General features: G+C 34.4%; 4 protein-coding genes and 1 long non-coding RNA gene across 7 annotated transcripts; 4 read left to right on the top strand and 1 right to left on the bottom strand.

Annotated features, from left to right (window-relative positions):
* The first annotated feature begins 1,098 nt into the window (after positions 1–1,098).
* LOC133690801 (uncharacterized) lies at positions 1,099–2,230 on the top strand. Its single transcript, XR_009841503.1, has 2 exons — positions 1,099–1,330; positions 1,603–2,230. It is a non-coding gene; the product is annotated as an uncharacterized LOC133690801 (long non-coding RNA).
* Positions 2,231–3,691: 1,461 nt separating this feature from the next.
* On the top strand, positions 3,692–7,665 carry LOC133691406 (uncharacterized). Its single transcript, XM_062111896.1, has 9 exons — positions 3,692–3,850; positions 3,980–4,105; positions 4,619–4,699; positions 4,852–4,940; positions 5,030–5,104; positions 5,294–5,355; positions 5,442–5,504; positions 6,217–6,552; positions 7,292–7,665. The coding sequence occupies exons 2-9, from the start codon at positions 3,983–3,985 to the stop codon at positions 7,369–7,371; spliced, it is 909 nt and encodes a 302-aa protein (XP_061967880.1). The 5' UTR covers positions 3,692–3,850; positions 3,980–3,982; the 3' UTR covers positions 7,372–7,665.
* Positions 7,666–11,986: 4,321 nt separating this feature from the next.
* Positions 11,987–14,882, bottom strand: LOC133692144 (large ribosomal subunit protein uL3z-like). Its single transcript, XM_062112865.1, has 6 exons — positions 14,758–14,882; positions 14,029–14,123; positions 13,806–13,916; positions 13,254–13,558; positions 12,697–13,106; positions 11,987–12,481 (listed from the first exon to the last, which is right to left on the bottom strand). The coding sequence occupies exons 2-6, from the start codon at positions 14,111–14,113 to the stop codon at positions 12,223–12,225; spliced, it is 1,170 nt and encodes a 389-aa protein (XP_061968849.1). The 5' UTR covers positions 14,114–14,123; positions 14,758–14,882; the 3' UTR covers positions 11,987–12,222.
* A 3,811-nt stretch (positions 14,883–18,693) lies between these two features.
* Positions 18,694–19,305, top strand: LOC133692984 (putative invertase inhibitor). The gene has a single exon (XM_062114168.1). The coding sequence runs from the start codon at positions 18,694–18,696 to the stop codon at positions 19,303–19,305; it is 612 nt and encodes a 203-aa protein (XP_061970152.1).
* A 2,939-nt stretch (positions 19,306–22,244) lies between these two features.
* On the top strand, positions 22,245–26,286 carry LOC133692101 (uncharacterized). 3 transcript variants are annotated; one of them, XM_062112793.1, is made up of 5 exons: positions 22,245–22,631; positions 22,900–25,210; positions 25,309–25,761; positions 25,875–25,949; positions 26,138–26,286. In XM_062112793.1, exons 1-5 carry the CDS (start codon positions 22,503–22,505, stop codon positions 26,230–26,232), a joined length of 3,063 nt encoding a protein of 1,020 aa, XP_061968777.1. In that variant the 5' UTR covers positions 22,245–22,502; the 3' UTR covers positions 26,233–26,286. The 3 variants fall into 3 exon arrangements, with proteins under 3 accessions (XP_061968777.1, XP_061968778.1, XP_061968779.1); XM_062112794.1 differs by having other exon boundaries at positions 25,914–25,949; XM_062112795.1 differs by having other exon boundaries at positions 22,498–22,631; positions 22,904–25,210.
* Positions 26,287–26,309: the final 23 nt, after the last annotated feature.

Consider the following 26,309-nt stretch of genomic DNA (forward strand, 5'->3'; position numbering starts at 1 on the left):
GGAATAAGTTTGATATGAAAATTAAATAAAATCAAATTATTAGCAATGAAATTGAAAACAAAATTAATCTATAAAAGATTAAAAAAAAACAAAGTAATAGAAAAAAATAAGGACTAAATTGCAAACAAAAAATAAACAAAAGTAAACTCTTGTATTTTACCAAGGAGAAGAAAAAGAAAATGAGGCGAAGCAAAAAGTCCATTGTAGCCATATTATTGGTCTGCCACCGACATACACCATATTATCAGAAAGATCTCGGTGCATTGTTCTTAATACCGTTGTAGAAAAGGGTGTTTGACCACTGGAGGAGCTTGTCCACACTACCTAAAAGGACGAGCTTTTTTCACTCGTCGATACGTGTGTTGCATGTGTCAACTACTTTTTATTTTAGAATATATTTTATACATGTTAAAAGATCTAATTGCTCTCGATTCTATTTGATAATTACCAAAAACTCCAATGAAAAACCCCTAGATAGGAGTTTAAGAAAATAAAATTTAAAGGGTATTTAAGTAATTGTACAGTGCAAAAAAAGCAAAAAATAAAAAACATCTCTACCCACAATTAATTTTTCTTGATTAAAGGGTAAATTGATATTTTTACTCTGGAAAAATATATATGAAGATATGGATTAACCCCTATTTAAATTGATAATGTCAATTAATCCATGTTTTGAACTTTCTTGGCTTTACACCTTAGCAATTCAATGTGTAACGAGTCTTATTCCACTATATTTCACTGACCACCCTTAATTTTTTTTTTTAATTATAATTTTATCGACAACAATTAAAAATCAACCAAAAGGCCGTTGTTACTTTAGCAAAGTCAACCGTACATGAGAACTTTAGGGTGTGTTTAGTAATGGAGTTTTAGTCTAATTTTTTCAGGAAAAAAGAAAAAGAAACATGGAAATCAAAGTTTGTGTTCAAATGTTATATTTTTACAAATTAGAAAAAAAATCTGATTTTTTAAAATTTTTTCCATAATATAACTGCAGGTTGGAAAACATCTAAAAAGATGTTTTCCAAAATTTTCCACCCATTAAAAGAAGAGAAGTGCAAAACACGCTTCATCTTTTTTTCAAGTTAATGATTTTTTTTTTCTGACAAAAATGAACTTGCACTTTTTATTAAATTACAATTAAATCATGTATATCATTTTTACTCTTGTTTCGGCCCTATCTTTTATATATATTGTTTTTCTCCTTCTCCATCCTCTATTCTCGCCACCCAGAATTCATCACCTCCGAGGCAATCAGCAGCAACGACTCCACCATCACTAGCAGTGCCTCCAGAAGCAGTAGCAGCGACTCCACCAGAAACAACAACCAGTAAGCCATTATATAGTATAATTAGATTTGATCCTGAACACACTTGTTTTGATTTCATGTAATTTCTTACCTGTTGCTAAATGTGGACACTAAACATATGCTTTAAGATGTCAGTCTTCTTTTTGCAAGTATTACGAAAACAAATTATATGCAATGAATTCTACATGTGCTGTTACGAAAACAAATAATATATATTCAAGATAAATTGTGATCAAATTCTTTTATCTTCTTTTATTATTTGGACTATGAAGTGAAATGGGTTGGCTTTTTAGATGTTGAAGCCTGATGGGATGGCATTGGATTATGGTTTTAGATACCAGTGAAGCTACTCTAGAGTACGCCTTCATTTGGGAAGAAATGATGGGTCAACTAACTATTGAAAGGCGTGGCTTTCTTCGAAGGGCTTAATTATTCAAGAAAGCATTGGATAAGCATGGATGGTAATTGGAGAAAATGGATGACACTCTACTGCATAATCGGGTTCTAGTTCGCGTCAAAAATTTTGGCAGCTTATCTAGGGTTTGCATTTTAATCTCTAAGTTCCCATTTAAGTGTTCTCGCTATAAATTCTGATTATTTGATTAAAAAATTCAAAATTTTATGGTAATGTTCTTTAGGCCAACTCAATTATGGCATTTTTATGCTTGATGTCTTTCTCTTGCTGGGTTTTTATCGACTGCTCAATTGGATGAACAAGCTATACTGTTAGCTTTTGAACAGGTAGTAAGAGCAGCTTGTAATGTTGTCTAGGCCTGTGTTACTTGTGTTTAGTGTTAATGTTCTTAATTCGCCCCCAGTTTAAGTGGATCAACAATAAAGCATGTCCTTCAGGATACATTGCAACCCCAACTAAATATAAACACAAGACATACCAGTATATATATACTGTGGGCTGCATCTCTATGATCTCTCGTTTTGCTTTACTTTGTGAAAAAACTGATCTATGTTATGAGCTTCAAAATTATGTGGTGGTTTTTCTGTTTTCAAGAAAAATAAAAGGATATAAAGGACGTGTTTTGATTTCGGCCATGACAGGGTTCATGACCTTGACTTGCTTTAGATATATATATTTATGTCCAATGGCCGCAATCTTTGTAGCTTAGAAGGTTGCTAGCTCTTTTAGCGGCATAAATGGTTCCTTGAGAGCAAAATATTGGTTTCTTGTATGTTATTTATGCAGTGAGTGATCCCAGAGCCCTCAATTATCTCCTCTTTTCGGAGGGGATAACTTTTTAACAGATAACTTGAGGAATGGTTTGCTATTCTACTGTGCAATGTTGAAGGATGTGTGTAGATGAATTTCATATGCCTATGCATGTGCCTTTGTCAGTCCAGTTCAATGTATTCTTCTTGAAAAGTGGTAGGTGACTAACTTCATATGGCCAGACGTATTTATACGTGTGTAACATTTTCTGCAAAGCGCAAACAAAATAAGCTCTTGGAAATATCACGAATCTTTTTCCTCCGCTGTCTCTATTTGGGACAATATATCAGCAAAACAAAACAAGGAATTTCGTGTTTTTTGTTGATCAGGCGACATCCAGATTTGAACTAGGGAAAAAGGATTTGCAGTCCCCAGCCTTATCACTAGGCCATGCCGGCAAGGCAATAGAAAATAGAAATAAAAAATAAAAAATAGATGAAAATACCCTCTCTTTTTTTCTTACTAAACTTCTATTTTTGTCTGATCAATTATTTATAGAATATCATGGAGAATGATTGAAATTTCTAGAAGAGGATGGTACTGGCATGGTGCAAGAAGGCATTCAACAATAACATGGAATCATTATAATAGTCACTAGTAAATTATTGTATTTTAATTAATATTGTTTATGGGGGTAAACTTTATTATTTATACACTCTAACAATGGAAATATTATATTGTTATTTTTATTCTTGTAGTATCTCAATCAATTTAATTAGATGAGAATTTTCTCTCAAAATAATGATAAAAATTATTATGCATGTCAAAATATAAAGAATATCATAAAAATATATTTAATTTGAACACGATTTTTATTTTGTTATTTTTCTCCAAATAAAAAACAATATAACACGAAAATATTTTTCAGTTTTCCATACTAGAAAAATATTCTAAAACTTTAAAAAATGAAATGTTTTTTAATTTTTTACTTGGAAAGAAAAACTGGAAAAAAAATGACTAAAAATGAAAAAGAAAACTTTAGTAAGTGCTTGAAGCGAACAAAAAGTGAAGAGCGCAGGCGTGTTCCCGAGTTGTCAAATCCCTACAAACAGATCCAAAACGACATCGCTTGGCAGATATGCTTCTTTCCATGGCAACAAAACACATAGGAGGAAAGTACAATTACAATCATAGCCGAAGGCAAGGAGCCACGTCATGATAAAGAAAATCAGTTTAATAACGCGGTCTCGTTGCCGAAGCGACCGCCCTCCTTTTCAAAAAACAAAAGAAGAAACCCTACCCCCCTCTTCTTATCTCCACAATCTCCTGGCAACTGAAAAATAACACACGAGGAACTTGCGCTGCTACTCAAAACGGTACTGTAGTAACTAACAAATAAAACCCTAGCTTCTTCAAATCGTCGTTGTTATTAGTGATTTCAGATCTATGTGCGTGATTTATTAAAGCGAGAACTGAAAACAGTGTGTGTATTTTTGGTGTCATAGAGAATGGATCGGTACCAGAGGGTAGAGAAGCCAAGAAACGAAACGCCGATCAATGAGAATGAGATTCGCATTACTACTCAAGGCAGAATGAGGAACTACATTACTTATGCCACTACGCTCTTTCAGGTTCTTCTCTCTCTGTTTCGATAAATTATTTTTAATTTTACAATGTTGATTAATAAATTGACCTCACAAGTAGAGTACGCGCGTGCTTGGTATTATTTCTTACTTTTTCAAAATGCTTTTTAGGCTGTTATATATATATATATATTTGTTTGTTATTTTTTTTGCAATTAAAACTGCAATAGCATAGCATAATAAATCTCAGTAGTTTTTTTCCTTACTCAAAAGCTTCAGTGATTTGTTAAGTTTTGATACCTGTGTAGTACTACTGTGGGTGAAATTAGCAGATGGTGCTTTAGAAAGCTCTGTTTCACTTTGTCGTGTCCGTGCTAAATGAGAGTCACGGTTGCTATTGCTCTTATCTGCTTAAAACTGCATATTTCTTGGCAGTCATCAGTGTTTGCAAACCCACCTTATCGAAGAATTGGTGGTGTATCTATAAGTAAACTATTCATTTACTTGCGGCATAGCTTTGGATTTGATGGTGATATTTTATTTTTTGTCGGGCTTTAACAGGAGAAAGGATCTGATGAAATCTCTCTCAAGGCCATGGGCAGAGCCATAAACAAGACTGTGATGATTGCTGAATTGATTAAGGTAACGTGATAATGTTTTGCTGTTTTCCCTGTTTAATTTGTATTTTTCAATTCTTCGACACTTTTTCATTCACATAAACATGGAGGCACAAGAATATGGATGCAACTTATCATCAGAACCTTATTATACTGAGAATTTCCTCTCTGTTTCAGAGAAGGATTGCTGGTCTTCATCAGAACACATCTATTGGTTCTACTGATATAACTGACATGTGGGAGCCACTAGAGGAGGGTCTTCTCCCGTAAGATTTTTCATGAACTTTCTCTATTCCCCTCTATGGTGCGTTGTGTTTATTAATGGCAATGGCTGATTTGTTTCTTGGTAATGCAGCCTGGAAACCACTCGTCATGTATCAGTGATAACAGTTACTCTATCCAAGAAGGAACTGGATACATCCTCCACAGGGTGAGTTGAATCTTGCTGTGTGCCTAAATCCACACTTTGGTTTCATTGAGTCAAATTTTAGTTAATACCATCTCACTGCAGTCTCTAATGTACTTATGTGTACATCTGCACACATGCATAAATGTGTAAGATGTATTATATTGAACTTTTAGTCCTTGTTTTAATACCATTTTATTACTTCGCCTCTAGCTATCAATCACCTATTCCAGCTGATCAAGTGAAACCTTTGGCTGAATATGATTATGAAGGAGGTAATGCAAAATCTTCCACTTTTCTTTCTGATTGCAATCCCTTTGTGGTGTGTCAATTGACTTTTTCTTTGTTTTTGTTGATGTAGAGGGTGGCTCTCCTCGGAGGCAGGGAAGAGGGCGTGGTGGTCGAGGGATTGCTAGAGGTAGAGGTAATATATGATGCAACCTTAACATTGTTTACTATGTTAATTCTTTTTATATTGGTTGGGGGCGGCAGCAAGTGTTTTTTGTTTCTAACTATTTATTATCAAATTTATGGCTTCTAGAGTGAATGTCTGTATATTGCATGCCATGTTGCTTTTAACGAGTAGATATTTTATATTAGGCAATGGATTTTTGAAGCAATACTGGCTGGGATTTAGGGGTCAAAGTAAACCAGCCAAATCATGCTGTATATGAGCTGTTGCTGAGCAATTTCTTTTTAATTGGATTCTGAGGTACCCAGTTCCGTTACCTCACCTGAACTGCTTCACTTTTTGTTGGCTAAATGAGTGTACAGATAAGCTGTCAGGTGTCACCATTTCTGGCAGTGAACATTGGACATTAACAACTCTGGCGAAGCAATTAGATATATCTGCTACATGCCCTGAACAGAGAAATTGTTTTTGTTTGATCTCTGTAATATTTTCCCGCTTATGTGAATAATAGATAAACAGAAAATTTTGGTGGTATGCTGATGTCTAAATAGCTGGATGACTTTCACAAAATAGTATAGCAACTTTCACTTCAAGTTCTATTGTTGGCTTATGGATCTTTTCCACCATGGACTAATAGTTTTCCTTGCCATTTGTGTATCTCTTTCATTATATCTGCTTTTATTTTGGGAAAGTAACCATAACTTTATTTCTTTTCTGTACACAGGAAATAATAGCAATGGAGTGGTGGAGCACAATGGAGATGGTGACAGGGTTGGTGGGCGTGGATATGGTGGCAGGGATGGTGGGCGTGGATATGGTGGCGGGGATGGTGGACGTGGATATGGTGGCAGAGATGGTGGGCCTGGATATGGTGGCAGGGATGGTGGGTATGGATATGGTGGCAGGGATGGTGGGTATGGATATGGTGGCAGGGGCAGAGGTCGTGGAAGAGGACGGGGTTATCGTGGCCGTGGAAGAGGTTATAGTGGTGGATATATGCAACAACAGTCGGGTGGTTATAATGACTATGGTGGTGGAGCATTTGTTGGCCAAGGCAGTGGTAAGATTTCTAATTATGTTATTATAACTTCAACTCTTGCTCAATAGATTTTTGAGATGTTATGAATAAAATGTGTAACAGGTACAGAATAATGTAGAAAACCTCTTTTCTTGCTGATGATTGGCAAGCTTTGCGTTAAAGAAAGCTTCTAATTGTCTCCCTTGTACAGTTGCACATCTTTCTCTCATTTGCATTGAATCATGGAATTCTTCCACAGTTTTACTGCATGGTACTGCTCAATTCATTTTATATGCTGGCATGATTTTTTGTTTGTTGATTTAACAATCCAAATCAAGCGTTTTTTATTTTCTTATAACGACATCTCTGAAAATATTTTGACTTCCATCTTTGGAAGTATCCAGAAACCAGTATTGCTTTTTGTTCACATTTTATAACTTTTGCCTCTTGTTTTGTTCCTTGCTTCTCTCTCTTTTCATAAATGCTTGCTGGGTTTAGCATTTTAAAATAACGCACCTAGTATAATCATGTTCTATTTCAGTGTAATCATGTATCACAAAACTTGTTTACCATCACAGCAATGCCATTCTTAAGAATTTGAAAAAAGAAAAGGAGAGAGGAAACGATGAACAGTGAGTTATTTCTTGGATGTCTCTGTGATGAGTTCATTGTGTCAAATAAGTGATGCTGGAGTGCACAATAGTGTGCACAGTGAACTGCTGAAATTGTGTAAAAATGATATATGCTCTCCGTCTGAAATTAAAACTATTTGACAATGCAGGGCGAGGACGAGGCAGGGGCAGGGGTCGTGGGCGTGGCCGGGGTTTCAGATTGGACGGTCCAGCCCAGCCAGCTGAGTGAGCCCTAGACTCAGTTGTAGAATTTGGTTAGAAATGGATGCCTGCTCTGTTGATTTTGCCTTATCCTAAGTGAAACAAAAATTAAACAGTGGATTTTACTAATTAATTTCCAGGCATATTAGTTATAGTAAGCTCCTGCACGTTGTGTGTGGTGGCCTTGTTTTTGTAGTTTGAAGGTAGATTATTCTTGTTTACTGCTGACAAAAACTTGAAAAGTTGTATACTTTATTCTCGTGTTGGGAATAATAGAGCAGAACATTCTTCCAGTTCTATTTCAGCGTTTGTGTTTTCATAAGTTGTATACTTTAATGGTTTTTCTTGTTATGAATGCAATGCCTTTTCCCATGTTTTACCATGGAATTCATTTCTATATTTGATTTAAATATTAGAAGCAGACTTAAATAAATCCTAGAAGAAATACTTTATTAGAGAAGACGTAATCGCTTAGGCCTTGGTTCAAAAATGATTTAAAGGTCGAGGAGAGAGCAGGTTCAATTAGCTCACAAGAAATCCTTGATATTTTTGAGCTTGCATAGCCCGAACCACTTGCTTCTCAACGGATGCACTTCATTGTTAATTACTTCATCTCCCTCATGGTCCCTCGCTTCGCGTGGTCAGGCAACTGAATTACAAAAATTGCGTTTCGAGGATTTGAGTTCTTTGAATGACAGAAGGATAATGGAACCCAAAAATGAAGAATCGGTGGTATAAGCCATGTGGTTGCTTCCGAGTCACAATGGCATCAAAACAGGCAGACCCTAAAGCTGAAAATAAGCCATGTGGTTTCTCTGGGCCGAACAAGTTAAGGCCAGCTTTGCCTTCTGCCCTGGCCTTTGGGCTGCACAATATGTTATCATCCAACGCCGCTCTGAGGTTATCAAGTCAGGCGGTGGTCCAAATTTTTAAGCCCAGTTTATTTGTTAGAAAATAATTTTTTAAAAAATAAATTATTTTTTAATGTTTGGTAGTATAATGAAAAATAAGTTGAAAAATATTTTCTAGTAGTTATGTCATGACAAATAAGCTGGAAAATAATTTATTAATATTTTATTTTTTTCAAGTTTATTAAAATAATAAAAAATAAATCTTATAAATTAAAAAGTTTTTTTAAAAAAAACAATGCATCAGGATCTTTATACCTCTTCGGATGGATTCTAATGACGCTGTAAAGGTTGATTTTTTTCTTCACTGCCTGGTCAAATGTCCGCCAGATGTATGGATTGCTACGATCACGAAGCAAGTAACCAGCAATTTGACCATATCAATAATATGTTTACTATGATTTAGCCCGTCCATTTAATATCTGGTTTTAAGATTCTGCTTTGTTGATATCTTGCAAAATAAGCACTGAACAGTAAATTGATTTAAAGTATTTTTTTAAGCCAATTACAAGTATTTATTTTTTATCTGAATAATGTTAATTTGAAAGAAAATATTCTAACCTTGAGACAAATTTTTATTGACTTTAATAAATTTTAATATATATCAAGCACATCTCATTACCATCTCTATCTATTAGTGCAACTACTGTCTTATCATTACCCCATTATTATCTTTCTCACAATAATCAATGCAACCAACTTGATATTAGAATGGTAATTATTTTATTATTATTGTTACTATCATTACTATTTCAACAATAAATATTTTATAACCATTGTAATTACCATCAATAACATTAATATTTTAAATATTACAATCATAACCATCATCGACTCTGCTATTATAATTAATAACATCACCAATACCGCCATCTACTATCACAACCATTATTTTATCATTAATGTAACCGCTATTTTATCATCATCCAGTCATATTTATCTAAAAACACTATAACAATAACAATAATAAAGTAACTTTTATTTTTATCGGTAGTGTTGTTATTGTCATAATAACTATCATCCTATCATTACCACTATTATCACTAATATTATTAGTATCACAAATACTATAACCATAATTATCATTGATAGTACCATCATAATTGCCATAACCATTTTTATAATGGTATTATAAAAAATATTTTACTTTATATATCTAAATAATAATAATGATATAATAAAAAATGATTCTATTAAACAAATATTTTTCACATAACAAATGGACTATCTATATCTAAGAAATGACTCATATGTAAGAATGACATGATTCACGTGAGTGTGTTTGGTATCGTGGTAGCTTTTATGGTTGTAGTTGGAATTTTTTTTTTATAAAAAGTACTTTTAGTTGAGGTTAATTTGATATTTATATATACTTGGTTGAAACTGCAGTTGAAATTGAAGTTGAACAAAAAGTAATTCAATGTTTTATTAAGAATACTTTTCAAATTAAGATTATAAAATAATTAAAAAAGATATAAATTAATATTGATGATTTTTAATTTAAATATTGTAAATTTAACTACTGCTATTACATCATGAAATAAATAATACTTATATAAAATATTTTTTATTGTTTCATTAAACTATTTACAATTCCATTACGTATGAAATCCATCCGATAAGGACTACAGTTTCTTTGGTTTTTTTGAAGAGCGCAACAACATCAGGTAAAATATCATCAGAAACAAAATTGGGATTGTTATCAAATTCTACAAATGCTATGTTGTCAAGCGATTTCCTTCTAATTTTTCGAATAAAACATAATTAAAAATAAAAATAAAAATTAAACTTTTTTAATTGGATCGGACCCGGTTCAATGCATTTAGTTTTGGACTGGATCCGGTCCAGCCAAAATAGTGGAGACACTCTCCACTGTGGGACGCAGGATGCGGGGAAGCAGCTGAGAGCAGTTTTCAGCAAATTTATGGTCCAAACACATTTTATATGGGTCACACACCAACAGTCAAGTGAGTTTAAACATTACAAAAAATATTATTTATGCAGTTTATTTTAAAAGCTAAAACTACAGTGTAGACAAATATCCTCTAAAAAATCACTCATGTGTAGAAGGGCATGATTAAAAACAAAATATGATGACAACCTATTGATTTTACAGAGAAGCACATGATCACACTTTACAAGCTTTCTAACTTATTACCAGTCATCTAACCCGCTCTACACCTTCAGATAGGATTTTAAATTAATTTCTAATGTAATATGAGAAGGTGTTGATGCGTGTTTTTGAGTATCATTTATCTTTTTAACTGAGAAACTACAAGATGGTGTTTATATTTACTAAAATTAATTATAAAACACATGAATTGATAAATTAAGAAATAAATTGTTAACGATAATTAAATAATAAATCAAGAAGTTCATCGATCTAGTAAAAGCATGTTAAAGATACATGTGCTAGTATTCTACTCTGGATATCCTTTTATTTTATATATTTAATTTTAGAGATTAATTTTGAGAGTTAATAACAAATGTTTTTTATTTTTACAAATACATCATGCAAATACAACTTATTCATATAAATATAAGAGGAAAAAAATTTAAAATATATTACAGTATTCTTTTTAAAGTACTGTGAAAAAAAAATCAAAAGGACTGGTTACTATTTTAAAAAAAATGTTGAGCGAAGCATTTAAAAAATCAGAATGAGATCATTGATTAAAATTAATTTTTTTTTTAATGAAAGTTAAAAAAAAGCAGGGTTCACGTGCATGGACAGGAATGAAAAAGCCTATGTCGCGCGCTTGGTTTAATTTTTAGAGCGTGTTTGGCAGTGTGGTTGCGGGTGCTTTTCAAATAACTTTTCGTGCCAAAATGCATGCCAACGATGTTTTTTCATTTTTTAAAAATCATTTTTGACATCAGCACATCAAAACGATCCAAAATGTACAAACCATATTAAATTTTAGCAAAAAAAAAAAAAATATTTCAAATTTTTTGAGAACACGGCCGCAGCCGCGTTTCCAAACAGTACCTTATTCTCTGAAAAAGCAAAATTTCTTTTAGTGGATAATACTTTGTTTCACTAATTAGGGTTTGACTTTGAATTAAAAAATTTATTTTTATTTGAAAATATTAAAATTATTTTCAATTGCAAAATATCTTTTTATCTCATAAAAAAATAAAATTTAAACGAATAAAAAATTTAAAACAGATGACATGTCATGTGATTTTCTTTTATGTTCTAGCCATTGTGGTGGCACAATAGCTAAAAAACAAGGATTAAGTATTTTTATTCAAAAATTTATTTTTAATAATTTTTATTAAAAACATCTAAAAAATATTATAAACACCTTAATAAATAGATTTGTAACTTTAAAAAAATCTTTTAAAAACTTAAATCAACTCCAAAATAAAAAATAAAGTCTTCGGGGTTCAAATTTTTTTTAGATAATTTAAACATAAAAAACATCAAAATATAACTCACTTCATTAAATAAAATTTATTTTATTAACATCAAAATCAAGCATTTTATTGACCGAAACCAATGCCAATAGTAATTTGTGGTAATAATAATTTTATCTCCATTGCTAAACTTGATTTCTCATCTCTTAAATTAGAGATTGAAAATTAAAAGAAAAATTAAAGTTTTTGATTCCTGCATTTTCATTCCATTGCGATTCTGAAAATCCTGAAGCGCTTAGTTTTTTCTTTTCTGATCCACGGTAAAGAGAATTATAGAATTTGCTGAAAAATCGCAGGAACCAAATACAGACTCGGTTGACGTTGAAAAAGGAGCTCGGTTAAGCAAAAGCAAAAATACAGAATGACAGGCCACAACAATATTCTGAAACAGCATGCTAGTTCAAAATGCAAATTAAATCCATCTGGAATAAAAATTGTTCAGACTTGGCGCAAACATAAAAAAACAACACAATTGTCTCGAGCCGAAGGAACAGAAATAAACCAAAATCGACTAAATTTACTAGAATAACTAAAAATTCCAGATCGCATAACTATGCCTTCAGGCGTCCATAGAACTTCTGTTTCTCCTGTGTTGTCTGGAAACGACCATGTCCGAACTTCGAGGATGTGTCCACAAACTTGAGTTTGATTTCCTCATGAGCCAATCGAGATGTCTGGTTAAGCAGTGTTTGACGGAGTGTAACCACCCTCTTCTTAGGTCCAACGCAGCATCCCTTGATCATCAAATAGTCATCCTTCACCACACCATAGTGAGGGAAACCACCGATTGGAGTGATGTCCTTTTCAGTCCTGTTCCAGAAAATATCAAATTCGTTGCCAAGCAAAAATTCTAAGAAGAGGGTAGTTCAACTCATCAATGAACTTAAGCAAGCATATTATAGCAGATATATCAAGAAAAAATAAAATGGCCACGTTTCATGAGTGAGACACCGTCTTCAGGATAGATACAGCATTGCTCGCATTTCATCAAGAATTCCGTGAAGTTCAAGGAGCATGTTAATTACCTGTCATACTCGGTTATGGCAGTGTGACACTCCTGACCGGTCTTGCCAAGCTTGTAGATCTTCTTGTTCAATTCGGTACGGTGGTGGTATCCATTCTGACCAGCCCTGGCAACAGTGAATGAGACTCTTGCAGGGTGCCAGGCACCGATGCAGGCCACCTTTCGGAGACCCCTGTGGGTCTTCCGAGGCAGGCGAGTGACACCCCAACGAGTGACAACACCTTCATAACCCTTACCCTTCGTGACACCAATAATATCAATCATCTCATCCTTCTGGAAGACAGCATCAATTGGGACTTGCTTCTCAAAGAAACCATAAGCAAAATCCACCTTCTGAGCAATTGTGCCACCATTAACCTGGATCTCCATTAAGTGAGCTTTCTTCTGCTTCAATCCTTTCATCTTCCTGATCTGTAATATGTTAAAACGGTAAGAAGCAATTTTGACACCAGAATTATATTAAAAAAAGAGAAGCTGGATCACACAGGTCTGAAAAAATGACTTGCATACAAATTTGAACATAAAAAACAAGTGAATTGTTAACTTCAGAGATAATACCTGAGTGTGAGCCAAAACACGAATAACAGTTGCATATTTCTTCAACTTCTCAAGCTGTGATTGGATGCTCTTCTTCCCTTCATCTGTCTCATACTGCTTTGAGTATTTGTTGAAAGCCCTCTTCTTCGACTTGCACCAGTTCTTGTAGAACCTTCGCTTGACCTCTTCACTCAAATGCTGAGCCCAAACAGTGTTCAGAGTCCGGAGGCCAGATGGTGTCTTCAAGTAACCAACAACTCCAACAATCATCATTGGAGGTGTCTCAATGATGGTTACAGCCTCACATGTCTCCTTCTTGTGGAGCTCTACAAAACAAGAAGCAAAATACACAAGTTAAATGTAAAATACCGTGTCCATGCTGGTTTTTAACACCATATGACTATGACTTAAAATTGAAAACATACAGCAAAATAAAATGAAAAAAATTTTCAGAGTTGCATAATGTTTACTTCTCAAAGATTATATCTTCAAGAAGGAAAGCATTTATAAGACTTAAAACTTCAATTCACAACGTGCACAAACTTAAAATGGGTTAATGAATATCTCGCTTACTGGATCCAGGTTTTTCGACCTCTCTGACAATGTGCGTCATGCCAGCCTTGTAACCCAAAAATGCAGTAAGCTTGCAAGGCTTAGTAGGGTCATCCTTGGGGAAAGACTTCACTGAGCAGAGTCAAAACAAGAATCAAAAGTTAAATTGTCAGGACACAATGAATGCGCAATGATATTAAAACCAAGAAACAAATCGCTTAAGGATAAAGATACTACTAATAACCTTTTCCTCTGTGACGGGCAGCTCTCTTCCTTGGAAGAAATCCAAGGGAGCCATGTCTTGGGTGCTCGAACTTCCTGTGAGACATCCTTCTTATTCTTCACCACAAAATCAAACACATTGATTAACAAACTAGAAATCTAATTAAAAACATATATCTAGATATAAGTATTTAAAATTGACCCTTAAGCATCAGCATTAGTGCATAGAATAGCAATTTCTTTTTTTTATCTGTATTTTTTTTATTTATTTATTTAGTTGTGACCAAACTTGAATAAGCATGACAGCAAACTACATATAAATACTGGATCTTTCAACCGAAGAGCTATACCTAAGAAATTCTTCTAACTCTAAATAGTATTCAAGCAACAAAAAACGTAACAAGTGTTGCAGAATAAAAGGCAGGAAACTCAATTTACATAGGCGAAAAGATTTTCATGCTCATACACTATGATCTGCTGATTACTAGAGAAACAAAACAAATCAAATACAAACAAACAATGAATCATAGATTGAAATAAGAAAGAAAAGAAAACAGAGCAAGACAACTCTTGGTTTCGATCATTTCCACAGAGGCAAAGATAGTTGAAAGTTGTAACTACATAACAATGAGATTGGAAAACCTGTTTTATTATGTTTTTCAAGACAGTCGAAAAGTTTTGCAAGAATTTCTTGGCAACCAAACAGGAAAAGAGAGGAGAAATCTGAGAGACGGAGAGATGAGATACAAACCTCCTGCTGCGGCGACACACACAATAGCTAGCTCTAGAGCTGACAGAGGGCGTCAATAAACCCTAGTTGGTCTTTATATAGTACTTCTTCTCGCATAAAACCACCTCATTTTTTCGGGTTTTTTTATGTCATTGAAATAATAAATTCGATATAATATCTAATTATCATTTATAAATTAAACTTATTGTAATGGTTTAAAGTTACTGATTTAAATTATGTTAAAAAATAATTGCAAAGTTTAGATAATCGGTTTAAAATTTTTCTAATAATTTAATAATTTTTAATTTAAAGGTGAATAATTTATTTATTTAAATTTTAGAATTTTATAGCTTTTTAAAACAAATTTTAAAAACTTTATATAAAGATTGCATCTAACAATATGACCTGATATGTTCTGATAAAAGACTCGGGTTTTAAATTTATATCAATAATATTTGAGTTTTTTTTAAATAAAATATAATTTTAGATAAATTAAAAAAAATTAAAAAATTTTATTTTTTAATAAATATTTTTTAAAAAACTTACTTGAAATTAACTAAATCATGTTTAATTTAAGTAACTCAATTAAATTTTACTAATTTAAATTTCAAATTAATTTAAAATAAAACTCAATTTAACTTCGAATGTAATTTATTGGATCATTTTTTATTGATAAACTGAGCCATATTTAATAACAATATAGAACAACCCTATTTTTTTAAAAACGTCCCATAAATTGAAAAGCATACCCTAAATTTTTATTCGGCCGTCATGGCCCAAGTACCAAAATGAGAGCGTGCTCTTCAGTTTGGCCCATAAAAAGGTCATTCTTATCCTTGCTTGCAGGCCCAATAGTAATTACAGCTTGGAAAGAAACGACGTGTAGTTTAGACATTCCCGTTCCATTTGTAATTAGGGCAACCATCGCTACCACTATAAATAAACCTCCATTCATGGCTTTCTTCAATGGTCGCAAAGCATAGGGATAAGGGAAGCTGTATTTCAAAATGGGTTTTTGCTTTTGTAGTTTCTAGGGTTTGTTATTGTTGAAGAAAGAGAGTGATGAAATTATCTGTGCAAACGCAGCACCAGTCTGTTTTATCTGATTGGTTGCCATGGGCGGCACTTTCCACACGAGATTTCTGACTCTTCCTTCCGTTTCTTTTTCTTTTTTGTTAGCTCTGAAATTATTGTCCTTTGACGTCTAAGTGTCCAGAAAATTGAATTGAAGAAAATCTTTACCTTTTTTGCCAACACTCAAATTCAAGTTCTCTCCCTGGTTTAATTTAGTTGCTGATGTAGCCTCTTTTTTTGTATCTGTTAATGTGTAATTAGTATTCTTTACCTCTAATCTAGTGCTCCGTTGCCCAGAGAATTAGAGGGGAAGAAAATCTTCTGTCATTTTTTTTTCAACTCTCAAAAGTCAAGCTCGTTAAGTTGCTGGTATTAGGATCTGTTTTGGATCTTAAAAACATTCTTTCAAAGCAAACTGAACCAGAGACCACACACTCAAGCAGCTCAGACTTGTGCTGTCCGCAACGAATCATATGTAGAACTTGTCTTGCCTTGCTTCCAAATACTAAAGATGGTGGTGTTCCATCCCACTTTCCCGATAATAGCTTGAACTGTCCCTTTATGCAAATTTACCATAGCCCACTGCAAAATTTAAAAGACTAGCTTCCAGGACTTCTGTTATATCCAGATTTTGGCACAACTGGACTCTAAAGAGCCTTTAATTAAAGGTCTCTCAAAGAAAAGATGGTCACGATCCTTGTTTGTATTTCCACACGGTGCACAAATATCATCAACCTGCCTTCCCAAATCAATTTGCCTTGTTTTGGTGGACAGCCTGTTATGAACAATCAACTAAGCAACAAAAATGTCTAGGAAAGTTGAAAGAGGCCCAGATTGATTTATGCTTTCATGCATCTATGTAATTCACCATTAGCATTAAAACACCTAACTTGAAATTCACCATTAGCATTAGCTTTCCAATCCACCTTATCCTCGCTGGCAGGATCAGGAAATAAAACACCACACGGCCATTTGCACCTTTGCCATAGCATCAGATCTAGCACTAGTCAACCCCAGTTCCCATCATTAATTTCTTCCTTTAACCTGGCATCAGGTGATCTCCTGGATTCTTGTACAAGTCTCTGCCGATAACTTCAACAAGAACAGTCTTGATGTCGATTGTCCCACCACAGCCTGTTTGTTTGCCATTTTCCTGAGATATAATAGAATTGATCCCAAACCAGCTCTCTGAGTTTAAGAAGCTTCCTCCAGTACCATGTGCAGCTTCCCTTTTTTCTTCACATTCCAAAAGTTTGTACCCTTGAGCTTGTAAGTGTTTGCCCAAGCTACTCACAATGATCCAGCGTTGATGAGTTGTCGGAAGTCTGAATTAGCAGAAGTGCTCATGGTAACGGGTAAATTCATTAAGCATTCTAGCTAAGGTGTGTTATAGTTGCATGCCTTTGAATGATTTTGAAAATGTCATTGGAAAGAAAGTGATGTTGTTTTGATTAATTTTCAATGATGATATCTTACTAATTTAAAGAAAAGATTTATATATTGAATAATTGGTTAAAAATCCAAGAAACTTGTACTCAAGACTTATGATTTGGGTTAATATCTTAGTTCAGCAATCTAATTAATTCTTTGTGTTGATAACAGTAAAAGATTTTTTTTTTATGAATTTAAAGATTATTCAATAATTAAATCAGTAATTTTTTAAGAGAAAATACAATAATACTACAAGGAGATATGTTGAAACAAAATATACAATAAAAAATGAAAATTTCAAACCTTGTATTTAAGGGATTTATATATGGTCTATTTATAGCTTACAAGACTTTTTATGAAAATAAGAGACTAAGTGTAATATTATCTTAATAATATTAAATAAAAAAATATCTCTAACATATATATTAATATTAATAAGAAATACTTCTAACACATGTATTAATAAGGAAAAACATCCCTAACATATGTATTGATATAGATAGAAATATGAAGCGTTTTTTAAGGATCTTTATACACAATCTCTTATATAATATTAATATCAATAGAAATATGATTGGTCCTTCAAAATTTTTTATAAACCTAATAGGTATAGAAAAATAAAAACTAAAAATATAGTTTTTTTCTTGTCTAATCTCAAAGTGAGGTACATCTTTTCCATGATTGGATGAGCTCATAGTAGGTTGGGTTTTATGAGGGTTTTTTTAACTCTTAAATTAGAGTTTATCATTTTTATTTCTATGGTTTTTTCTACTCCCATAACGTTTAGAATTTCTTATAATAATATTTGAATGGTTTTGGTCCATAAAAAGAAGGAACAGTGGTTTTGACCAAAATAGTTCGGACGTTGTCTTCTTAAAATTAGGAGTCGGAGAAAATGATATCAGATGCTATTTCGACATTTTCCCTTTGTTTTTCTGGTTCTCACTGAACGTTCTTAAACATGCTTGTGGGTTAAAAATATCATTGCCTAAAGTTATCGGTATGAAAGCTTTAGAATTTTGTGTTAGCTTTGAGGTTAATGGGTAAGCGATATGTTCTGCGAAGAATTGGCGACTATGAAACAATCTAATGATTGATTGTTTCTTCTGAAGGCTGTAAATACTATGGATAATTAGAACAAAGACCTAAAGAGCTAAGCTGGCAGGTCAAATGATACAAAGGCTTTGCCGTGGGAAAATAAGAAGGCGTAACTTCAGCCCTTTTTTTGGGTTCTGCAGATTAAGGAAGCGTATAACCCAATTTTAGGTAAATAGAAAAAACTAAACTGATCTGGTTGCGTTTTTGTCCAGCGAGGATTTACTAATCATGTCGACTTCTTTCTTGCCGCATGAGATTTGTTGTGGGTATAAATTACACCAACTCTTGGGGCAATTAGTCTTCACAATATCCCAATCATATCAGGCCTAGTTACCTCCACCAACAAAGTAAGCAATGGATTCCTCAAGTCACGTCTTCATATTATCAGCCATTTTGATGCTCCTCGCTTCCCAGTCAATGGCAACAGTTGCCCCATCCGAGCTAGTAGAAGATGTCTGCACTGAGATTGAGAAATTGATGATGGCTTACGGTGAAAGATCAGGGTATGTCGCAAAATATGATGAATGCGTCAATGCTCTTCAAATGGATCCTAGAACTGCCACAGCGAACATCACCACTCTTGCCGAAATTAGTGTCCAGTTGGCGATTTCCGGTGCGAAAAATGCCACGGCTTTGATAGAAAACCTTCTCGGGAATACAACACCTTCTTCAAGAGAGCCCCTTCAGAATTGTCTGTCCTCGTACGTGAATATCACTGGCCATTTCGAAAATGCACTCTCGGGGCTAAGTGCAGGTCTGCAATCTTCCAACTTCGAAATCGCGGGGGTTTTGGACCTTGTCAAGATATGTGAACTTGAATTGACAAAGAACCAGACTCATATTCTGCAGCTTATAAACAGAAACCACTACACACGCATGTTTGTTGAAATCTCAGAATTTCTCATAACCCGTCTTGAATTATATCACATAGGCAACGGCTTCACACAGACGAGGACTCAAGGTTAATAATCAAGGATCGAAGAAAGTTTCCTTGACGCATGCCGAAGCATAAGTGGGCTTAATTTCTTGTAATCTCGTATATGAAGCATGAGCATTTAATATGTTTTTGTATTTTTGAGTTTTTTTTCTAATCTAAATTCCTTTAATATGTTTTTGTATTTTTGAGTTTAATCTAAATTCCTTTGGAAGGAGACATGCATACGTCTCCTTCTAAACATTGAAAGAATTATAATTTTTTTGTTTTTTATTTTTTTTAATCTTAACTATAAACAGGGAATTGAAAATTAAAAAATATATTGCGGCACATCTGTGTTTACGGTTTAAAAAAATATTTTTAGTTATAATTTAAAAAAAAAAGTTTTAAAAAATATATATTTAATTAAAAATTATCTATACAAAACAAGAGTGACTCTATATATTCTGGGAAAGTTAACGGTTCATTGTATACAAAACTTGAATTAATTTAAAATTCTTTATTTGATTTTTTTACTGAAAAAAACAAAGTGCTTATTTGAATATTAGAAAACCGGGTAAAATTCTGAGTAATTTGAAGATGAAATTATATATTAATTTTTCCTTTGAATGGAATTTTAATTAAAGCATGAGAGAAATGAAAAAATCATAATAGCATGGATATCGTAGCACGTTCTCTTCTTTGCTTTTTAGGTCCAGAATCAAGTGCCCAATGAGCAGAGATGTGAAACATATCAATGGTGGTTTCCAATTCAATCTTTCCTTTTTCCTGATTGTGTAGCGATTCTTATTCAATTTTCTACGCAGACAATTGATAAACTCAGGGGCATAAAAGGTTAATGTAACTTGTTGATTAAGGTAGTGTTTGATATGTTGGATAAAGATATAGACTGAGCATGATTTGTTTTTTGGTGAAGTTATTTTGGGTATTTTTAAACAATATAAAACTTGATTTTTATCATGTTTAATGTTGTTATGGGAAATATTTTTTTGTTCCATTAAAAAATATAAGACAAACTTATCTAAATATTTACATAGGGTTAACCTGTGTTGATTTTAAAATAAAAATAATAATTATTATATTTTTAAAACCCAACTATAAAATCAATTCGGGACAAGACTTGAGTCACAAATTGAGTTGATCATTGATCTAGGTCAACATGAAAATAAATGTGGTTTTAATCATAATTTTAAAACTTGACTCGAGGCAAGACCCGAGTCACAAGTTGTGTTGATCATTGACCTAAGTCAATATAGAGATAAAAATTATTATTATCATATTTTTAAAACGTGACTAGGGATTGACCAGGACAGGGTTTAGGTTATGGGTCGAGTTGATCGTTGACCTGGGTCAACATAACAATAAAAATATTTATTATTATAGTTTTAAAACTTGACTCGATAGTAAACCTCATGCAAGGTTTGAGTCACGAGTGAAGTTGACCATTGACCTGATCAATGTAAGGATAAAAGTAATTATTATCATTATTTTAAAACCTGAATAGGGAGTTGACCCAGGGTCAGCCCTAGGTCACAGCCCGAGCTAACCATTGACTCGAGTCAGCATAATAATAAAAAAAGTTATTATTATAGTTTTAAAACTTGACTCAGGGGTCGATCCTGGACAATACCCAAGTCATGGGTCGGGTTGACCATTGACCTATGCCAACATAAGAATAAAAATGATTATTATAGTTTTAAAATTAATCAAGGGTTGACTCGAGCCTAAGCTCGGGTCACGAGCCGGGTTGACTATTAACCTGAGTTAATGTAAGGATAAAAATAATTATTATCATAGTTTTAAAATATGAATTGGGGATCTACTTGGAGCCAGACCCGAGTCGGGTTGACTATTGCCCTGAATTAATATAAGGATAAAAATAATTATTATTACAGTTTTTTAAACTCAACTAGAAGGTTGACTTGAGGGCAATATCGAAAAAAAATTAGTTATTATGATAATTTTAAAACCTAACTCTGGGGTTGACCCGGGCAAGATTTGGATCATAGATTTGGAGGGTTAATTTAGGTTGATCCGAGTCAACATAATAATAAAATAATTATTATCATAGTTTTAAAATTCAATTTAAGGATCGATTTAGACAAGGTCTAGGTCATGAATTGAGAGGAATTGTGAAACTTGCAACAATAATGATGAATATCGCACAATAGAGAAAACATGAAAAACACACAAGAGTAATGAGTTTTATTTCATTACCTGTCAAAATTAGAGTTATATAATGTTTATTTCTATCATAGTCGTACAAAATATATTAGTAATTTCTAATCGGTACGCTTTGCTCCCTTTACTCCGCTCCGCTTCACTCCAACATCTGCCCATGAGCCATATACTACAATAAAAGGGTCAACTTGGGTCAATCCAAGTCAACACACGAATAAAAATGATTATTATTATAGTTTTAAAACTTAACCAGGGAGCGGCCCGTGATAAGACTTAGGTCATAGGTTGTGAGGGTCAACCTAATTTGATATGATTTACCCTTGTATATATCTTATATCATATTAATTTTGATATTCATAGTTTATATTTTTTTTAAAAAATTGGCAGGAACAAAATATTGGCTGTATAAATTTAAATCAACACCTTCATTTCATAACATAATCAATCAAACATGGGCCAGAGCCCAAATCACAAGGAAGGGAAGCTGACTGCTGAGGGCCGTGGTCCATATTAGACAAGACCAGATCCCCAGAAGGGCCAGAACGATATTTATCCATTTTGAATATGTCCTCAGCATGAACGCGAGAGCCGTTCGATTGTGGCCTCAAATAATCAGACGATCGTCAAATACAATTCCCAAGAATTTGACTTGGAATAAAGACACTCCTGCACGTGGCAGTAGCTAAAGCGTCTTATCCACTCTACAGATATCCATACTAGACGCGTTAATTCAATATCAGCAAAAACAAATCATACTCGCTATGCCTGCCCTTTCAATCTAACCTCAATTACTATTTCGCCCTTATCACTTGTCACATGGAGGCGAGTTTTGATCATCGATCAGAGTCGCGAGTGGGGGTAATAATAGAAAAATAAAGCCGTTTTAAAGAGCGGGAGAAATGAACAACCAGCCGTTTTGAATTTAAACTGCCTCGCACAAAAACTTACAATTGAAGCCTTCTTGTTTCCCATCACTGATAAAAAAGGAAAAGGAAAGGACAGTTGGCAAGTAGAGAGTATTTGATGAGTGGTTTCTGAAGGAAGAAAAATGGAAGAAGTAGAAAGGGATTTTCATGGCATGAAGAGGAAACAACTGCAGGCGCTTTGTAAAAAGCATGGAATTCCTGCTAATAAATCCAATGCCGAAATGGCTGATTTGTTGACTTTGACTCTCAAGGTGTGTTTTCTGTTAGACACTGATAATTTATCTTTGTTTAATTACAGGCTTGAAGGGTTTCTGGTAACTTCTTTTTTTTTTTTGTTTGAAATTGGAATCTCCAATCGATCTGATGAATTTGTTAATTATTGTGTAAATTTAATAAGAATTTGATTTAAATACGGAAAAAATTGATTAGGCTTAATTTATTGTGTTTGTTTTGTGATCGTTATGGTTTAAACATTGAAAGAATTATAATTTTATTTTTATTTTTGTGAACTATAAATAGCAAGGTCAAGGAGAAGTACAAAACGTGAGTGATTCTATGAAAGTGACTAAAATATTGAAGAATGTTAAATTCAAGCCTGATGTTGAAATACGTGAATACGAGCCTTCGGTGTATAAAGGAAGGAAGAGGAGGAGGAACATGGTTAATTATGGGAAAGTTATTGGTTCTCCGCCTGGAAGTAGGAATAGAGAGCAGAGAACAGTTGGAAGAAATGTAGATGAGGTTGTTGGGAAGAAGAGAGGGAGAGGACGAGAAAAGAAACGGAGCGTTAGGGTGGAAAATGTTGATGTTAGTGATTACTCACGACCTCCTGTAATCACTAAAGAGGGAGATGTTCAACTTGTGAAGGATGAAGACAAATCGGGTAGGAGGCGACTGAGAAGTAGGGAGGTGGTGATCGAGGAGAACGTTGAAGGGGGTGAAGGGGATTTGGTTGTTTCTAGGAAGAATTCAAAACGGGGAGAGTCTAGAAAGAGGGGGAATCGTGATGGGATTCGTTTCTCGGATGAAGTTTCTGAAGAGAATGTAAGTGCGAAAGACGATGCTAAACCTGCAAATGCGCCATCAGGATCAAGAAGAAATGCTAGGAAGAATGAAAGCACTTCATTATTGAGTGTGGATTTCGGAAAAACTGAAAGTTTTGGAAGGACTACTCGGTCACGGGCTAAGTTAAGGGAGAATACTTCTATAACTGCAGATAAAGCTGAAACCGTCGAGGTTCAGGATGAATATGAAAAGGTTCTCCAGACTGAAGAAACTTTGAAGGGTGCAGGTAGAAATGCTTTGGGAAGAAAGTCTTTTGTGCCTCGAAAGCGGTTGGTGGTAGAAATCCTATCTGAAGAAGGTGTTGAATCAGTGAAGGGTGGCAGGCGATCAAGAAGAAATACTAGCAAGAAGGAAGGTACTTCATTATCGAGTGGGTGTTTTTGTAAAACTGAAATTGTTGGTAGGACTTCTCGGTCACGCTCTAAGTTGGAGGAGAATACATCATCTGTGACTGCAAACAAAGCTGAAACCATCGAGATTCAGGATGAAAGTCAAAAGGTTCTTCATCTTGAAGAACCGTTGAAGGATTTCGGTAGATATGCTTTGAGACGTAAATCTATTGTGCCTCAGAAGGGAGTCGCAGTAGAAACCGTGTCCAAAAAAGATCTTGAATCTGTAAAGGATGCCAGGCGATCAAAAAGAAACACGGCAAAGGCTACAGATTCCAAACCTATTGTGCAAGTCGTTACTAGGAGGAGGACAAGGTTTGGAGCTCAGGCTACGGTTGAAAGTGCAGACGAAATTACCGAGGTTAACAAAGAGCATAACAAGGCTGTTCAGCTCGAGGAATCTTTGAACGCTCAAGATAGAAATGCTTCAAGACAGAAGTCTTTTACAGCTCAAAAGGGCCAGGTTGAAAGTGAAGGACCAGATGTGAAAATTGAAACCATAAAACAATCTAGGAATGCAGATTTGAAGTTTGCTAACAAGTTTGAAGCTTCTGGACAATTTAGCAGTGAGATTGAAAAGGCTCCGATATCGATTGGTCATGTGAGGGGGTCCAGAAGCAACACTGTTGTATTAAGCCCTGCTTTTGCCACTGGTGAACTAGGAATTGGTGAAGCTGTTGGTATGGTTTGGTGTCTGAAAAGAAAGCGTGGCCCAACACTGGAGACAGATTCTTCTACAGTGGGTGAATGTTTGGCCGGTAAACCTTCAAGAGAATTCGCACAGCACGCCTCTAGAGGTAACTTGGTTGGATCTGCAGTTCCAGTTATGGTAGAGGAAGCTCTATTTACTGAAGAAACACAAATTGAGGACACTGGATTGACCATGCCAGAAGCTACAGGGGACAAACCTAATTTCAGTTTGAGCTGCTCCAAGGAAGTCTTTGAAACTTCTGACAAGAAGGGATCTGAGAGTAAAGCAAGTGAAATGAGAACCAATTTCTCAGAAGTCGCTGCTGGATGCTCTAACATTCAGGAAGGTGTAGATACTAAAACAAATTTGCAGGAAACTCCGTCTCCAACATCAACATCAGTGATGTTATGTTTTGCAAACCAAGAAACACCAGAGAATGCAAGTCAGCCCATAGTCCTTAATGAGGAGGCTAATACTGTCGCAGGTGACATGGAGAAACTTGCTGTAGATGCTATTATTGAGGTTGGTGTGGATGATCCGTCTAGCAGATCTAAGGAAGAAGGTGGTGCAGATTTGGGTAATGATAATTTAGATGAACACGGACAAACAGAACTTCAGACTAATGCTTCTGATACGTTTCCCCTAGCTAATCGTTTCTCATTTGCAAAGCAATCAGATTTTTCAGGTAATTGAGTGATCTAGAATGAAAATATGCTATTTTTCTTTTCAGTATTTACTTAGGATGTTCTAAATATTATGTTGACCAACCTTCCAACTTCTCAGGGTTGGAGAATGGACTTGAAAGGAAAGAACTGAGAGAAGACATACACTTAGAAAGTGGTGATGTCAATGATTGTTCAACTGAACTTGTGGACAGAACATCTGCTGTGGAGGGTGGTTTCTGTGATCTAGAAAATACTGGACAGAAAATTAGAACAAATAAAAATGAGCATGAAGAGGCATCTTGTGATGATAGACCATCACCAGCTGCTGGTGAAAAGATGGTTAGTTTTATCACTGAAATAAACCTACAGGAGGATGGTGATGTCCTCCTTATCCAAGCTGCCGAGGAGAACCAAAATTTCATTTCAGAGGAAAACTCTAGCAATGTTTTTCTGGTCTCTAGAAGAACTTGCACACATGAACTTCTACATGGAGAAGGAACCTGTCTGAGTGCCCCAGAAAAGGGCACCGACGAAGGTGAAAATGGTTCTGTGACCATTGTTCCTTTACAATGTAAGGGCGCCTTACCAGCTCTTGCAATTTTTTGATTTCTTCCTCCTAACAACATTTTCCTTTTTATGTTGTCATCTTGAATTAATTTTAACGCAATCTGTTTCTCTTGGCAGTCACTGGTATTGGCAAGCAAAGATTGTCCTTTTATGCAGGTGATTCCTCCGAGGACAGGAAAATGCAGCATCATGGTGAGTTTTTTTTTATGCGACAACATTTGTGGAATATACTCTAGTATATGCATAAGCCACTGCTTTTCTATCTAAAACAAAATTTTATTGGAGATCAACAAATATTATCAACATTCATGTCACTGAAAGTACTGATGCTTAGTTTAATGAACCTGAAAACTACCTTTCATATATTGTTGATGCTTCAGATGAGAAATCAACAGAAAAGATTAATTCAAGTTGTAAGGATGAAAAGCACGTTCTGGAGGAAAACGAAGCTGCTGCAGATGATTTGTCACTGTGAGTAGTAACTTCACTTTCTCCTGTTGTCTCGACAGCGCAAATATCAGTTTTCATTGCAAAAGTAACCTCCTTTTTTTC

The sequence above is a fragment of the Populus nigra genome, chromosome 4, assembly GCF_951802175.1.
Source record: "Populus nigra chromosome 4, ddPopNigr1.1, whole genome shotgun sequence".
NCBI classification, from domain to species: Eukaryota; Viridiplantae; Streptophyta; class Magnoliopsida; order Malpighiales; family Salicaceae; genus Populus; species Populus nigra.

Excerpts from the sequence above, each read along its gene's own strand:
- LOC133692144 (XM_062112865.1), bottom strand. The coding sequence starts at position 14,113 with ATGTCTCACAGGAAGTTCGAGCACCCAAGACATGGCTCCCTTGGATTT. Across the intron at positions 13,917-14,028 it reads TGCCCGTCACAGAGGAAAAG|TGAAGTCTTTCCCCAAGGAT; the intron begins GTTATTAGTAGT and ends GACTCTGCTCAG. Across the intron at positions 13,107-13,253 it reads GTGTTTTGGCTCACACTCAG|ATCAGGAAGATGAAAGGATT; the intron begins GTATTATCTCTG and ends AACATATTACAG.
- LOC133691406 (XM_062111896.1), top strand. The coding sequence starts at position 3,983 with ATGGATCGGTACCAGAGGGTAGAGAAGCCAAGAAACGAAACGCCGATC. Across the intron at positions 4,700-4,851 it reads TGATTGCTGAATTGATTAAG|AGAAGGATTGCTGGTCTTCA; the intron begins GTAACGTGATAA and ends TCTCTGTTTCAG. Across the intron at positions 5,356-5,441 it reads TGAATATGATTATGAAGGAG|AGGGTGGCTCTCCTCGGAGG; the intron begins GTAATGCAAAAT and ends TTGTTGATGTAG.
- LOC133692984 (XM_062114168.1), top strand. The coding sequence starts at position 18,694 with ATGGATTCCTCAAGTCACGTCTTCATATTATCAGCCATTTTGATGCTC.
- LOC133692101 (XM_062112793.1), top strand. The coding sequence starts at position 22,503 with ATGGAAGAAGTAGAAAGGGATTTTCATGGCATGAAGAGGAAACAACTG. Across the intron at positions 25,762-25,874 it reads GACCATTGTTCCTTTACAAT|TCACTGGTATTGGCAAGCAA; the intron begins GTAAGGGCGCCT and ends TTCTCTTGGCAG. Across the intron at positions 25,950-26,137 it reads CAGGAAAATGCAGCATCATG|ATGAGAAATCAACAGAAAAG; the intron begins GTGAGTTTTTTT and ends TTGATGCTTCAG.